At 41.1% G+C, this 15,679-nt stretch overlaps 3 protein-coding genes across 3 annotated transcripts in view; all 3 read left to right on the top strand.

The window, feature by feature from the left end:
* Nucleotides 1–1,832: 1,832 nt before the first annotated feature.
* Nucleotides 1,833–8,216, top strand: LOC147874470 (uncharacterized). The gene is made up of 3 exons (XM_087345172.1): nucleotides 1,833–4,259; nucleotides 5,645–5,997; nucleotides 7,149–8,216. The coding sequence occupies exons 1-3, from the start codon at nucleotides 3,783–3,785 to the stop codon at nucleotides 7,663–7,665; spliced, it is 1,347 nt and encodes a 448-aa protein (XP_087201298.1). The 5' UTR covers nucleotides 1,833–3,782; the 3' UTR covers nucleotides 7,666–8,216.
* Nucleotides 8,217–10,726: 2,510 nt separating this feature from the next.
* On the top strand, nucleotides 10,727–14,215 carry LOC110829297 (neurogenic differentiation factor 1-like). Its single transcript, XM_022062880.2, has 3 exons — nucleotides 10,727–10,836; nucleotides 12,868–13,090; nucleotides 13,172–14,215. The coding sequence occupies exons 1-3, from the start codon at nucleotides 10,727–10,729 to the stop codon at nucleotides 13,322–13,324; spliced, it is 486 nt and encodes a 161-aa protein (XP_021918572.1). The 3' UTR covers nucleotides 13,325–14,215.
* Nucleotides 14,216–14,743: 528 nt separating this feature from the next.
* Nucleotides 14,744–15,679, top strand: part of LOC110829294 (uncharacterized) — a 39,330-nt gene continuing 38,394 nt past the window's right edge. Inside the window, exon 1 of the mRNA XM_087345168.1 lies at nucleotides 14,744–15,114. The gene's annotated coding sequence lies outside the window, so the exon portion shown is untranslated. The remainder of the gene's footprint in view (nucleotides 15,115–15,679) is intronic.

The raw sequence follows: 15,679 nt of genomic DNA, 5'->3' as shown, positions 1-15,679 counted from the left end.
TGGACTTGTACACTTACTCTGATCCTTACTGTCAAAGCTCCTAAGGTAAATTAGGTTTCCCATATTTTTCATTCAACATTTCAAGCTTTAAAGCATCGATTGTTTTTATGGAAAGATTAGCTTATGTAGGTTATGTGCTACATGTAGAGGCTCTTAGTAGATTCACAGGTTTGCTAATTTTGTTGGTTAATCAGAGCACTTGAAATAAATTACCATAATGTCAGAAGAGGTATAGTACATTGATGTAAATAATTCTAACAGAGATTCCTTTGAAACACAGGGAGTCAGAATGATGTTTATAAGAACATAAAACATGCTAATGGTAAGAAAGTTGAAACTGTTCCTGCCCACCACACAAAGACGGGCCTGGAGGCAAGACTTACAGTGCAGTCCTATAATTTTAATCCTGTCATATGTGGTGTGGTTCAGAGAATGAGTAGAGCCATTTGAGCTCTGAATTATGACAGGCTATGGACAGAAGGAACCCTGATGCCTTACCGTATGTGGTCTGAGGTCTCTCCTGCTCTGAGCATAAAGTCAATTACCAGCCTCCGCGAAAACCCAAGTTTCACTGCCGTGTTCACGAGAGCCCAGTTTCTGAAAGCGGGTCAAATTTTTCCGGTCACTTAAAGGACAAAAAATTACATGCGACGTACAAACTGATTTTGAATGAGGTTTTCCGTATCTTCAAATGTGTTTCGCGTAAGTAATCTTTCTGTTCACTGTTCTGTCGACCTTAAAAATTGTTACACGGCGTTAAAGTTCTGTCTGCGTGATTATATTACTTTTTAATGTAAATTAAATTGGCGGAAGATCTCTGGGAGAAATGCCACGTTCACACGCGAAGAATTGCGAAAGGAGAGGGTCAGAGAACCCTCGGAATAAACAGATGAGGCAAATAAATGGTTATTTTGCACGTAAGTGTAGTCTGCTCACAAAATACACTTCGGCTATTTGCGTCGAAATATTTTCAAACTGATCGACGAATTTGCCATAACAGGAGGGCGATGTATTTGTTCAGGTAGAAAGTGGACTAAGGCAAACTTAGCAGAAGAGTAAAAGATACTTCAATTAAGTTATAAAGGTTTGTCGTCTTTTTGTCACAGAACACAATTTCAGTAAACAGGATAAAAGAGTAAGAAGTTATAATCACGTGTGGATTAGCAAATGCAAATTAAACTCATTCCCAGGAACATGGATGCACATGCGTGGAAACAGTATTGTTGATTTAGTCAGTTATTTCGAAGGGGTTTTTGTGCTTCTAACAAAAATCATGCAAGCCATCATTTCTGTCTGTAGAAAGTACCAAAATCGTGTAACGATCATCACCATCAAAGTAACCAGCAAAATCCTCAATCACATTTTAAGTCCTATCACGAAATAGTTTTTAACTCCATGAGGATAAATTAACTAGTAGTTAAATAATTAAAGTTGCGTGTGCCTCAATGCATAACAATTAAAATTTGTAGCTTTCTGTAACATTCATTTCTATTACTATAGAGATTTAACAGCGGAATAATTATTTAGTTAAGTTCAAGAATCCTTATCTGGAAATAATAATAATTGCTTATTAAGTATTTGTTTAATCTTGTCAGTCTAATCACAATAAAATTCCTATTAAATATTAAAATATTACTATAATTAACATTTAAATATTTAAAATATATTAAAATGATGTTCTCTATCGAAATGTTCGATTTACATTGGAACATCACTGTAAATCGAACATTTCGATAGGGAACATTTTAATATATATTTAAATGTTAATTATAGTAATATTTTAATATTTAATAGGAATTTTATTGTGATTAGACTGACAAGATTAAAAAAAATATATGTTTATCTCAATATGACGCAACTATATCATCTCATGCTTATTAAGTATAGATTAACAAGAATATGGATGCAGTTGCAATTTAACACAGACGCATACACACGGGCCAATGAGACGACAAATCTGGGATAAAAATATCTCACTAATATTAGCATACTTGTGAACAAAATTGCATTTGAATTTAAAATGTCGTGGCATATTTACGATTACGTCGGGGCACACTGGTTGAGAAACCCAACAACAAAGCCACAAGAGGTGTGATGTCATTGAGGCATAGACTGGCTAGCTAATACAGGTAGGACTCGGTTTACGCCGGTTCATTTTGCGCCTCTCATAGATCACGATTGGAGGGGGTGATGAGTCATGACTCTGCCCGACCTCCTAGACACGGATGGTCCCGACATTGTAATAAAACTATAACACTAAATTATATACTACGGCCTAAAATTTAAATAATTAAACAAAAAGCGAAATATAAAATGCGACGAGAAAAAGCAGATTACATTAACCACGGGCTAAGAACTGCAAGTGAACTGACAAACATGTACTGGTGTCTAGAGAACAGGACTATTGCTCTTGTTAATAAGGGACGTGAGATCTTCTGTAACAACGACCCCATCTGGGAGCGGAGCTCAATAGTTAAGAGAGGAACTGAGACAGTTCTACAGCCATGCTATAACTTATTATCAGAAAAGAGAAAACCAAACAGACATCTATTCCATCGTTTTTAAAGCAGTAAATTTCCCATTTGTTTTTCTTAAACTTTGTACAATTTTCAATACGTAAATTTCATAAAATAAAACATTTTTAAGTATTTTGTGTTGATTACTGAAAATCTTGGAACGGAACCTAATTTATTTACATATGTTCCCACTATATTTTTGCTTCAATTTACGCCGGAAATCTGAGTAACCTAACCCCGGCGTAAACCGAGTCCTTCCTGTACTGCAGAAGCACTCCTAAACCAACTCTCACAGCGGGGGTTCAGAATTCCTCCAGGAGAGCAGTTCTAAATGCAACGCCGGAAATTACAAAACGGTAACAATCAAACTCCGGATTTATTTTGGCTGCTCCACATACGTTGTTTATAAAACATGTCTTTTTAACGTCCCTGATTATTTACAATCTGTCGTACTTGGACATTCAGTAAATCTTATTATATTGTCTAATGACGTGCGGTATACATGTCCAGAGACAATCTTCCTTATAAATTAACTTAACAGTACGTTACTTATGGTTTGAGTGGGATTCGAACCCACGGTCCCAGTGACCAAGCGGCACAAGGCCCACTCCTCAGACTGCGTGGCCTCTTTTTCGGTTTGAAGGTGGGGGTAAGAGGAGGGTATGGGTCATTCCTATTCTTGACATCGGCGCTGAATGCGATTAAGTGGCTAGCATCACGTCTCGGCCGCGCTTTACCGAAGTACCGATTGAACAGGAGGTGGGGTGGACCCCTGGGTACTAACACACAGACCGCTAGATTTTAAATGCGATAATGCTTCTGGATGTGGCCGATTTAAACCTATCGCCTACTCTAACTGACGGGTTTCATGGTGGGTCTACCTCGCAGTTCGTAGCCCGCCTTGAATCAGTCGACGAAGGAACGATTTAAGTCGAAGCCTTTCAATTTCACCGAACGCGATAATGTTCTCTTATTATACGGTGTTAAATAACTGATGCAGTTTGTGCAGGATCGTTATAACCCTACGACAATACATAACTTGGTGAGAAAACTGATTATTGGAAGTGTAAACTGCGAGACATGACGTCATATCATTGTTGTACTATGTTGACTGTTGTCTCTCTGTCTCATTGTTGGCTGTCTCTTAGTAACGACCTGTTGACGTCTTGTGTGGCGAACAAGTTTTTAATCGTAGACCGTGAATACTTTACTCAGATAATATAATTCAACCACCAGGAATATTTTGGTTATAAAATCTTCGTCGGGATGTACGAGTTTATTTCCTTCCTTCTTCTTCTTCTTCTTCTTCACTGGCTCTACAGGCGAATTTCCTTCAACAAGTCAAAAAGCAACGAAGTTGGAGTCTGCAGTCAACAGGAACAGGAACCCTCTGGACTGCACATCACGGACTTGCCGCCAGAGGCGCTGGCTCTCATTTTCGAACATTGCCCTTACGACGTCTTGGCTAGACGAGTGAGGCCCGTGTGCAGACGATTCCGTGACGTCGCCACCTTAGTTCTCAATTGCGGGTTCTTGACCTTGGGGCCCAAAATTGATCGAGCTATGATGGATGCCGTGTCTCGTTTTGAAGAAGGTCGAACAGTGGAAGAACTTCTGGTAACGACTAGTCTCTTAGATTCAGCTACGGTGGATGTCGTGCCTCACATAGGACAAGGTCGAACCACTGAACAACAACTGCTGATGGATGAACATTACATTGCACTGATGTATTTGAAGTTTGAGGTAAGAGGGCGGGGAAGGACCGAATCTTTGTAACAACTCACAGGAATGTGAACGCGCTGTGTCACGAACAAACACTTAATAGTGTTGCCGAGAATTTAACAATTCTGCTTCTAAAAGAAGCGCGTAACTTCTGTTGTTTGACGCGAACTGAGCCGGGGCAGAATCAGACGCGTTCCTGAAAACTGCTCAAGGCCGAGGACTGTTCGTCACATCAACAACACGAAGCTAAGAGTGCACGTGGTTTACGACAGCAATGAGAGCGACGTCGTGCGTTTAATCGAACAGAGTAAATTGTTAGTGACCTAGAAACTGGTCGACAATCAGGTTACAGTTCTGATTCTGTTACTATAAACGCGACTTTACGGAACAGTGAAACAACAATAACAAATCAAAATTATATTCACGACGAAATTAGGGGGAGACTAAATTCCGAAAATGCCTGCTACTTCTCAGTTCAAAATATTTTGTCTTCCCGTCTGATTTCTAAGAACCTGAACTTCAAATATACGAAAATAATTTTCCCTGTTGTTTTGTATGGGTGCGAAACATTGTCTCTCACTCAGAGGGAGGAACACAGATTACAGGTGTTTGAGAACAGGATGTTGAGGAGGATATTTGGGCCTAAAAGGGAAGACGATGGGGCGTGGAGAAAACTGCATAATGATGAGCTTAAAAATCTGTACTCCTCCCCCAATTTTGTCAGGGTGATGAAGTTGAGAAGAATGAGATGGGCTGGGCATGTAGCGCGCAAGGATGGGACAAGAGGTGTGCACCGGTTATTGGTTGGGAAGCCTGAGGGGAAGAGACCTCTGGGGAGACCTAGACGTAGATGGGAGGATAATCTCAGGCGGGATCTATGGGAGATAGGAGTTGAAGGAGACTGGATTTCGTTGGCCTAGGACAGGGTCCGGTGGAGGGCTTTGGTTAATTCGGTGATGAACCTTCGGGTTCCATAAGGCATCTAGTTAGTTAGAAAGAGCGAAACCAAATCACTGATGAAACGGAAGTGATATTTCTCATATCATCTGCTTAGAACACGTGCAACGAAGTTCTAACTAACCAGATGGCTTAAGTAACCCGAAGGTTCATCACCGAATTAATCAAAGCCCTCCAACGGTCTCCGTTCTCCTTGCTTTTTCTTGTAAAGTAGAGTCGGATACAAAAACTATGAACAGCAAAACCACCCAAAGAAACATCGACTGTTCATTCGTCAAGATTTAAACGACGACATACCAACTGCAAGGTTTGTAAACAGCTGCTCATTACTTGAATAAGGGTATCAGAATTCCACACGTGTGAACTGAAGGAGACCGGAGACATCGTCGGGTAAGATGACAGCCGATGTGGTCACCTGCCCGTCTGACAGTTGCCCTGTTTGTTTGCAGTACCGCGCGTTGAGAGCCGTCACCTGGAGACACATTCACAGACCTTACTCCGACTCCGGACATCTGGCGTGCTTCTACGCCGGCAGTTTGCTGGACGAGTTCCTTAGGTTCCTGCGAATGGCCTGCCATTCGCCAACCCTCATCAACGAATTCATGAAACTGTCTATTCGGTGCTCGGATTTCTTGGACCACTTCAAGAAAATAACTGAGACATTCGAACGTGATTATTCCATCTCTGGGGCAAAGATTATTGACCTTTGCTATGACTTGTTGAAGAAACACGAAAGGATGACCCCACATGAACAGGCGGTGACAGTCAATGGAACGGAATGCCACATCGAGGCTGATTATAGGTAAGGAAGTTCACATTAACTTGGGGCCCCGCGATAGGGAAATCCTTTTATCAATAAATAACAAGCCACCTCGCCATCTTCAGTTTCTACTGCGAATTAACAACACTTTGGGTCACCAGACACTCATGAGGGGGAAATTGCTTACGGAATTTTGGCAGGTAATCCTTCTGGAAAAAGACCACTGGGCAGACCAGGTAGGAGATGGGAGGATTATGTCAAGATGGATCGAAGGGAGGTGGGCTGTGAGGGTGGCAAATGGACGAAGTTGGCGCAGGATCGTGGCCAGTGGCGGGCTTCGGTGTTGTCGGTGTTGGACACTGTTGTGGGATATTTGTTTTTTTGTTCGAAGATTCCCAGCCGATTGCTGATAGGCATAAAGCATAGCACTTCAACAGGAAAAAAGGATAAGTTATTGGCAGCGCGTTCCTTTATGTCTGTCTGTCTGTCTGTCGTACGTGATGTTCCGGGAAAAAAGCGATGTTTGTGTAAGTGTCGAAAACCGTTTGAGATAAACGGTGGGATAAATGGGCCCCTTTCCGGCCACCCCCCTCCTCTCAATTTAAGAGCCCCCCACTGGACGATAATTTCGAAAGTCTTTAACGGGTACTTCATTTTGTAAATCTGATTCCCTGAAAGGACTTTGGTACGTTTTGAATATTAAGAATTTGTTGGAGTGAAAATAGTTGTTCATGCACTTTTATGTGTATTTTGCAACGCTTTATCAGGTCATGAGGTTCTGTAATCTTGAGTATCATACGGAGATTGTCTGGGTACGATAACCCACTGGCCTCAGGGGTGCAGATTCTGCGAGGTGGGAGCCTCCCGATGACAGAGTGTGGTCACATACAATCACAACATTTGTCGTTTGAAAATTCTTTGAGCAGAAGTTAGACCACGGACCCCTGACTCATGCATGGCCTGAGCTTGATTGTCGCAAAATATCTCCGAGCTTTGTTGCAGTCACAAACAGACAAAGAAATTTCGATGGAATCCAGAAATCTGGGTAGGGAAAGTAACAGAGCACATGGCGCCTTCGTCCCCCTTGACCTCTGCGTGTGACGTAGTCGAAGGTCGCTGGAATTTTGCACCCAGTTCAATTCCCTGCACTGAACACGGAACAATTGTTTAATCTGTGTTTATGTTTCTTTAAGGACGCCTTACACGTGGTTCAATCGCCTGCCTTCATCAAATGCTCAACCTAATCAGAGGAGCGAAGACCGAAGTTCGATATACCTGCGCATGCGCCAACTAATCAATGGCAGGAACCATTTTTTCCTCGAGAAGATTCACCACGAAAAAGAATTGCTAATTCGGAAATCACCTTACATATTATTGTTAAAATACATTGTACCTTCTCTTTACAAAGGGTTTCACCGGAATTATGGCTATTTATATTTTTGTGCAAACATGGATCGGTCTGCCTACGACCGCAATTTCCACAAAGAAAGATCTCCAACCGTTCTGCTTTTCGATTATTTTAATCTGGATTTCTTTACTTCACATAACGAAACTGATGTTCCAGAATCCTCTAACGTGGACCTGAATATTGACATAGAACTTCAATCACCGTTACGACTGACCCCAATAAGATTTTCTGATAACTCTCTATCATACATTTGGAAGCCCAATGTAGTCGTGATCGGTTATCGCCAGATCCGCTTTAGGTGAATCATGGAACCAAATTCCTTTTGAGAATTACTACAAATTGCTCTGCACCTTTTGCAAATGGCCTAACTTCTACGTTTCAAAATATTATAAGCTCTAGCAAAAAGGATTAATAAAGAAGATCGCTGTCTTCTGTGTTATTGCGCCAATGGGAGCAAATCAGGCGTGGGTGGGGACCAATAGGAGAGCGTTGGCATTTCTAGCGGTGTACATTCATCACCCTGATGATGGAGGCAGCGTGGACCTCTGAAACGTCGGTGGAAATCTACGAGACTACACGGCGCAATAGCCCAGAAGACAGCAATCTTCAAACTCACCTCTGTGAAAACCTCAAATCCTACAAGATTAATACAGTTTTTTTACATAAGTGTACCTCATTACCGATTTCTTTGTTTAGTTCTCTATGATACAAATTCCTGTATGTAACTAGAATTTAAGCAGAGAGCAAATAAACACAAAACATGTTTACAAAGTTGAATGTAATCCACCCACAGGCTTAAATTCCGCGCTTTGGCTCAGGGAAGCGATTCTGTGCAGCGACCGGGCAAAGCCTTCGTGATTTTGTTCAGGTGTTTTCCTGCTTTCAGCAGTTGAGTTACTCGCATTATTTAGCACTAAAATCTTTGGCTTTTCCGTCAAATCCACTCATCCCAGTGATCTTATTTAAATTTAACCTCAAATAATACTGTTAACAGGAAAATAAGAAAAGGAAAATTAAAAATGAAGGAATTATGAGAATTGCATAGTAAAAAGAATGTAATTTATGGAAAACAACGTACATATCTTGTTTAACATTCTAATTTACTTTAGTTAATCTTTTTACCCGCAGGTGTCGAGGTTTTTATTTATTCATTTGATCTATTTGGACATTGGTAGGACTCCTTGGATGAGGGATCAGCCCATCGCATGGCCTCTACCTGTACAAACACAGAAAGACGCCAACAAACATTCATGCCTTGAGTGGGACTCGAACCCATGGTCCCAGCGGCCAAATACATATTACCTGTAATTAAACAGAACTGTTAAGTCAACCATACATTCCTGTGTACATTGCATAATCGTATTCTTGGAAGAAACAATAAACATGATTTGTGAGGACTTTTCAAAATTTGATTTTCGTTTCCCGAACTTTTACGACGTACACGTCTTTACTCTGGCACTGGCGAGTTAGTAATATGAATCCTTAAATACCACTTTTTTTAGTATATCAATAAAAAAAGAGTTAAATTTCGGAAATGTCGCTCGATGAATTAAATTAAACATTTGATTTACGTATTGGGCGGGGCTGACTTTATCAGCGACATTAATAAGGGTAGAAGCATTGATTTAGATAAGGCGGCAGATGGCACGCACGTGTTACTCGTCGCGTACGAAATAGTCAGCAGCAGTGGAAGTTCGAACCGGCATTGTGCAGCAAAAAGAATTGTACCATCAGGGTTAGGTTAGGTTAGGTTAGGTTGTTCACAACCCGAAAGTTACCTTCGGCTGTTATGCACGAAATGCTTAGAGAGAACGCATTATGGGCTGATCATGTCTGTCCGTCCGTCCGTTCAACTCGAGAACCACTGGACGGATTTGGACGAAATTTTATGTGCTATTCTGCAGAATCTGTGATAACAAAATGGCAGATGAGGAGGACATTGAGGTACTACGATCTGGTGGCCGAAATGGGAACTATCGAACAAGACGGATTCAATGCCACTAAATGGACGTTTCGAAGAGCATGAGGACGCTGTTTGTGTCCGGTACCAAACATACCTTCCGAGCTTGTTACACTCTTGAAGTGTGACAAGAATTGGGGAGTATTTAATATAACTGTTATGTTATAACTAGTATTTAGATGAAACAGGAATGGATTAGCATTTTAACTTTGAAACAACTTATGTGTTCGGTCCTTGTTCTCAGCTGTCATTATAGAATTCCCGTATATCTGTCAATTTATTTATTATTTATTTAGTGTTCTGTCTGACGACAGGTCCATATGAACAGGATCCTTCCATCCTTTTCTCGGACTGGGACCTGTTCATATACGTTCTTGGCAGATGATCCAGAAGTGGTTTGCCATTGCCTTCTTCTGTGTGTGAATGGAGTAATTGTTGAGATGCCACGGAGAAACCGGGGAAGCCCCCGGAGGAAAACTCCGTGTTGCGTAGACCACGGCCTTGCCCAACACAAGTTATAAATTCGGGCACCACCGGAAATCTAAATCGAGACCCCAGAATTACAAGGCCAGCGTTCTAACCGCTAGACCACCTCATCTTATTATTATTTAGTGTTCTGTCTGACGACAGGTCCATATGAACAGGATCCTTCCATCCTTTTCTCGGACTGGGACCTGTTCATATACGTTCTAGGCAGATGATCCAGAAGTGGTTTGCCATTGCCTTCTTCTGTGTGTGAATGGAGTAATTGTTGGGATGCCACGGAGAAACCGGGGAAGCCCCCGGAGGAAAACTCCGTGTTGAATAGACCACGGCCTTGCCCACATAATAAAATTTATTTCAAACGCACGCTGGCTATAATATCCGTAACTGCACTGCCAAGCCACGCCTACATACACGATTTATGATCTGATTAAGGTTACGTCGTCTAAGACGTTCAGAACAGATTTTGAACTGAACAACTGCACTTTCTTAAAGTTTGACATAACAATTAACGTTTAAATTTTCCATATATATTACTAAAATGTTATGCCAATTGAGAGGCTGTTTCTTCTGAATGCTTCCTATATTTTCCTATGTTTTGAAAACCGTCAGTTTTACTACTAGATGGGTCTGGCACCTCGTCTCTTTGACGCATGTAACAGCTTAGCCACGTTCTTGAGAAAAATACTCCTGACATGAGTTGGAAGTCTTTTGTGCAATAAATCTATACAGAAAGATGACCTCTTTTTTTAGATCATATTTGTTACTGATACCATAAAAAGTAGCAACTCCCCGTCACTATCTGCGACCATGCCTCGACGTCTGTCCGCGACGTGTAACTTAGCCCAGTTGCTGATATCGCAGATAGAGGCGCATCGCGCTAATTGAATGGAGTGGGACGGACACCTGTCATTTCAGGTATGGAGAGCTGTGGCAGGCGACGACAGCAAGATCCTCGACGGAACAAGGCGAACGCCAGGGAACGCCATAGGATGCATGGTTTGAACGCGGCACTCGACCGGCTCAGAAGGTTACTCGCGTCCTGTGTTGTGCTGTGTATTGTGATCTTACATCTGGGAGTCTGCTGTGTCCATAAATCATATTTTGTGCTATGTATTCGTACGCTCCTTAAATCCTATACGTTGTCACGTTCTGTATTGCATCATATCTTTATACTTCATGTGCTTTGTCTTTTTAAACGCTATAATGTAGACCAATTGGTCATTGGTGTGTCCCGTAGTTAACCGTCTCGTTGCATTCGAAATTGAGTCGTCTTGCATAACGCTAAGTCATTATACTCTGCTTAATTTTGTGTCTTCATATTCTGTGCTGTGTTTGCTGGTCCTGATGTCCTGTAAATTTTTGTCTTCTTACGTGGTGTATTAGAACGCTGGCCTTGTAATACTGGGGTCTCGGGTTCGATTCCCGGCGGTGCCATAATTTATAACTTGTGTTGGGCAAGGCCGTGGTCTAGGCAACACGGAGTTTTCCTCCGTGGCATCCCAACAATTACTCCATTCACACACAGAAGAAGGCAACGGCAAACCACTTCTGGATCATCTGCCAAGAACGTATATGAACAGGTCCCAGTCCGAGAAAAGGATGGAAGGATCCTGTTCATATAGATCTGTCGTCAGACAGAACACTAAATAAGAAAATACGTGGTGTATTATTCCGTCCTCAAGTTCTGCGTTGTACTACGCCATGGACCAGAATCCAAGTTGAGAAGCTAATATTACACTCATATAGACAAATCTACCTAATTTTATGGATATAGTGCGGCATGGGGGAGATAAGAATTGCGCATAAAATGAAGGTTGAGAAGCTTAAACAGAAGGGACCTCTCCGAAGACCTGCGCGCTGATAATAGGTTAATGTAGAAATGGATCATAGAGAAAGAGGATTTGAGGTGTGGATTGGATTCAGCTGGCTCAGGATAGGGACATGTGGCGGACTCTTGTGAACACGCTGATGAATACTGTGAGTGTTCTTCCCATGCCATCCGCCTTGATTTTATCACCTTAATGATTTCTGGTCGAAGAGTACAATCTACGGAACTCCTCATTATGCAGTTTTCTCCAGCTTCCAGTCACTTTGCCCTTCTTAGGTCCAAATATTCTTCTAAGCATTCTCAATCTGTGAACTTGCCCTAGGGTTTATGCCCGTACAAAACAGCTTGTAAAATTATAGTTCCGTATATTTTATTTTTTTGAAAACTAGCAATGGCTGGGGGTTCGTCGTGCTGACCACACGTCATCCTATATCTGGTCGGATGATCGTTCTCCTCTGCTTAGACATGTGAACGTGAGGCCAGCAGTCAAGCTAGTCGGCTTTGACTCTCAGAGGGCTGTCACGCCACAGATTATTACGTATTATATTTTATTTTTAACGTTTTAATCGTGAATGTAATTCTTTCTCTGTCGTTTGTACTTGCCAAGCTTTCGAAGGATTTATTAGCTGCCTTTGTGCAATAATTTTGTCCTGTATGTCTTGTGACGAGACATGACCGTGTAAAAATATTAGTTTTTATTTAATTTACATTGTGGAGTATATATGAAGTATAATCCAGAGAATATAGAGACAGATATTCACAATAAACTTACACTATTAATATTTTTCTAAAATACAGTTTTCCCGTTGAATTCCGATGGTTAATTAACTAGTGTTCTCTTAAACGTCCATCGTTTTAGCATTTGGTAATTTCGGTCACGAATGTAAAAAGTGTGATGAAGCTGTGTTCTGTGGTTACCTTTTAATGACTTCGAATCCGTCATCCAGCTGTCATGAAACGCAGATGTTGATTACAATCCGCTCGTATGTTTAATTATAAATTCCTTCAGATGGTACGACTGTGCGCCTTCCGCACTTCTGGAATGGGAACACCACTGGTGTCGTTCAGTCTACGAGTCTGACAGTTTGTATAACAACTCCTTTGGGAAGACGCGACTTTGTTAAATTTGATTTTTGTCGGAATGAGATAACTAGACGACTGAGCTTTCCACCTATCCGTTTTGCAACAACATCCTGACAACTTTATTCGGAGTTTACGATGTTTCCACAGTCGCATTCCGCTCAAGAACGCGCGTACCAGCTCCCAGCAAAAGCTCTCCAAGATCGAGACGTTGCGCCTGGCACATAATTACATCTTTGCGCTATCCCAAATCCTCGCTGAGGGCCGTCCCATGGAAAGAACCCGGCTTTTGCACGTTTTGGCCCGCGGGCTGAGCCAAGCCACAATCAACCTGCTCACTGCCTCACTGGGGCTTGGTCCCATTCACTGTCAGGTACAGTTCCCATTCAAGTATTGTACAATGCTGCTTCAGATGGGAACAAGTTCGTGTCTGACCTGAAACTCTTGATCACAGAACTCACCGCCTTGTGCCTGCTCCTGGAACATGGCGTCGCAGCCACTGAGCGGTTACGCAGCCAACTGGTTCATGCAAGACACCAACGCGGTGTCAGGACGAAGATACAACGTCCCTCAACAGCAGCAACAAAGTATCAGGGAGAAGTTGTAAAAAGATTCCTTACAACCATAAATCAAGGGATAACTGAAGGGCGTAGAAAATTGTCAGGACAAAATTTTAACAATTCACACGACCATAAGAACTCGTCAGGACGAAGTTTTATTATGCCTAATGCATAGAAGCATAAATTAAAGGAAATGTGGACGATCAATGTTTTACGACATCAGAACTAGAAGTTTACCGCCAATTATCCCGAATTGGAGTCTTTGAGGAGGGGGCTAAATGTGTGCATGAAATTAGACTTACGCAGGGGTGGGTCTCTTCTTGTTATTTTTAAGTCTCTAACAGTATGGTACCAGAACCCGAAGGCTCAGTACAGGTAACACCAAAGCTCGCGAATGTTGGCCACGGTCCAGAGGTAGTTTCCTGAAACTTCCGTCTCCCTAGCAAATATTTCCCAAAAGTTGTCCCCATCAAAATTCTGTATTTACTTATACACTCCCCCATCCTAGTCTAGTCCATATAAAGCTCCTGCATTTTACCATCGTAGAAACACGAGGTAACCTATTCCGTAAATGGCGAAGTTTATTTTTATGTAGAAAAGAAAAAGAAAAACAGAGCTTTGCACACTGTTGCTAATAGTGACAAAGTGACTCATGAACAAGGTGATAACATCAAGCGTCTTGCATTTCAAACGTTTAACATTTCCTTTTCCAACAGCTGAACGTATTGTGTAGGCCTAACAGTAATTTTAGTGTAGAACTAAGATCAGAGGTTACTAAAAGTTAATTATTATTGCGTACAAATTACTTAATCACATTGATCGTGTGGCTTTCCCGCCAAACGGTATAAACAGATATGATTATTTTGCTGTGGATTACCTGTACATGTATACATATGCAAATATTGTACCTACAGAAAAATTAAATGCGTGCTGTATTATCGTTTTAATCATTCTTATTATACAGATTATTCATATGCTTCATATTTCTATAGTTAATGACACCTGTAGAGTTTCAGTGTTTCTGAGTTGCAGTTATTACAGTTTTAGGTTTCCGACGATAAAATTCTGTTCCTTCGTTCTTACGTTAGCTGGCCTGAAAGAAATGGACGGTCATTGGTTGGAAAGAAGGCTTTCCAATGCCCATGTTCATGCAAAATATTTGTTGTTGTTTTTGTATGCAGAATTTCTCTTACATAGTAAGTTTCTTGCAAAGCAGCACTTTTCATTACGCGCTCCACTTGACGTCATCTAGCGCCAAATTTTAAAAATGACGTGTTTTATTTTGTAAGGCGTTCGACAGATGGCAGGATAGTTGTTCGACTATCCGCTACACTCCCTCTACCTTTGGCTTGTGTAATGTTTCCATTATTTTCTCTTGAGGAGCGTGTCATTCATTATATCAAGATGTTTCGACCTAAACTCCCAACGGAGTTTCAATTCAACTCCGTTATTGATTGCACATTTGTCGGTACCCACTAAGCTAAATAATTTAATAAGAAAAGTACACAAGTCTGCCGTCGGCAATCTTTACAGAAGTCGGTCAATGACGGCTCAATCGGGCAATCAGTGGGAAATTCATTATGTGGCATCTGTCATATGTTGTAGATGTTGGTATTAACTTTATTTTCTCCGTGTACTGTGTGGACAATGGGCGACTGTTATTTAAAATGTGAATGATTGCAACTCGTATAGAAAATGCGCAATAGGAAGAGAAGGGCAGCTTACTAGCATACTTCCGTTGTTTGTGGTAAAATACGAACGCAACGTTGTGACATTTGATCAAGACGTTCCAGATTGCAGAAACATCTGATGCTTCCGTAATGGAGGTAAAATAAAGGTAAATTGTATTATTATTATTATTATTATTATTATACACTCCGAAACTATTTTGCAGTGTTAACTGTGATATTAATATTGCAATGTGATATCAGAAGGCTCTATATTTGTTGTTCCTTGCTGATTACGAGTAATTCTTTCAGTTGCAATCAGTCCCCTCACAAATTGAACACCAACTTTGGTCACACCTGTTTTTGAGTGATGATTTTATTAGGTGATCTACCTTTTATTTCCTGCTTTACATAAATGAAGATTGTGTTCTGTTTCATTTGCTCATCTTTTTCAGTCATGTCAGTTTACTAATTTGTATTTTGTGCATGCTAAATTTCAAACCTGTGTATTTTCTACACAGAGACAATATAAATTGCATTCTGAATGGTAGAAATGCATTTTCACTGGAATTCTATTTTTGGATTTCAAACTTCAATGTAAAGTTTATACATTTCCCTTGAGTCAGGCAGTGGCTTTGGTGGGAGGAAGGGCTTAACATGTTTCAATCTTAAATGTTCATTACCTGGCTCCTTTCCTTCTACTTTTAACAGAGGTCTGGACATATGTCCATCAAT

The sequence above is a fragment of the Zootermopsis nevadensis genome, unplaced genomic scaffold (genome assembly GCF_977971745.1).
Source record: "Zootermopsis nevadensis isolate Lab colony 2312 unplaced genomic scaffold, Znev_1.0 Znev_ptg000008l, whole genome shotgun sequence".
NCBI lineage: Eukaryota > Metazoa > Arthropoda > Insecta > Blattodea > Termopsidae > Zootermopsis > Zootermopsis nevadensis.
This window is presented reverse-complemented; position numbering and strand designations above follow the sequence as displayed.

Bases quoted from the DNA above. Each gene is read 5' to 3' on its own strand.
- LOC147874470 (XM_087345172.1), top strand. From the start codon at position 3,783: ATGTACGAGTTTATTTCCTTCCTTCTTCTTCTTCTTCTTCTTCACTGG. The intron at 4,260-5,644 runs GTAAGAGGGCGG...GTTTGTTTGCAG, and splicing joins TGATGTATTTGAAGTTTGAG to TACCGCGCGTTGAGAGCCGT. The intron at 5,998-7,148 runs GTAAGGAAGTTC...TGTTTCTTTAAG, and splicing joins CACATCGAGGCTGATTATAG to GACGCCTTACACGTGGTTCA.
- LOC110829297 (XM_022062880.2), top strand. From the start codon at position 10,727: ATGGAGAGCTGTGGCAGGCGACGACAGCAAGATCCTCGACGGAACAAG. The intron at 10,837-12,867 runs GTTACTCGCGTC...ATGTTTCCACAG, and splicing joins GCACTCGACCGGCTCAGAAG to TCGCATTCCGCTCAAGAACG. The intron at 13,091-13,171 runs GTACAGTTCCCA...TCTTGATCACAG, and splicing joins TTGGTCCCATTCACTGTCAG to AACTCACCGCCTTGTGCCTG.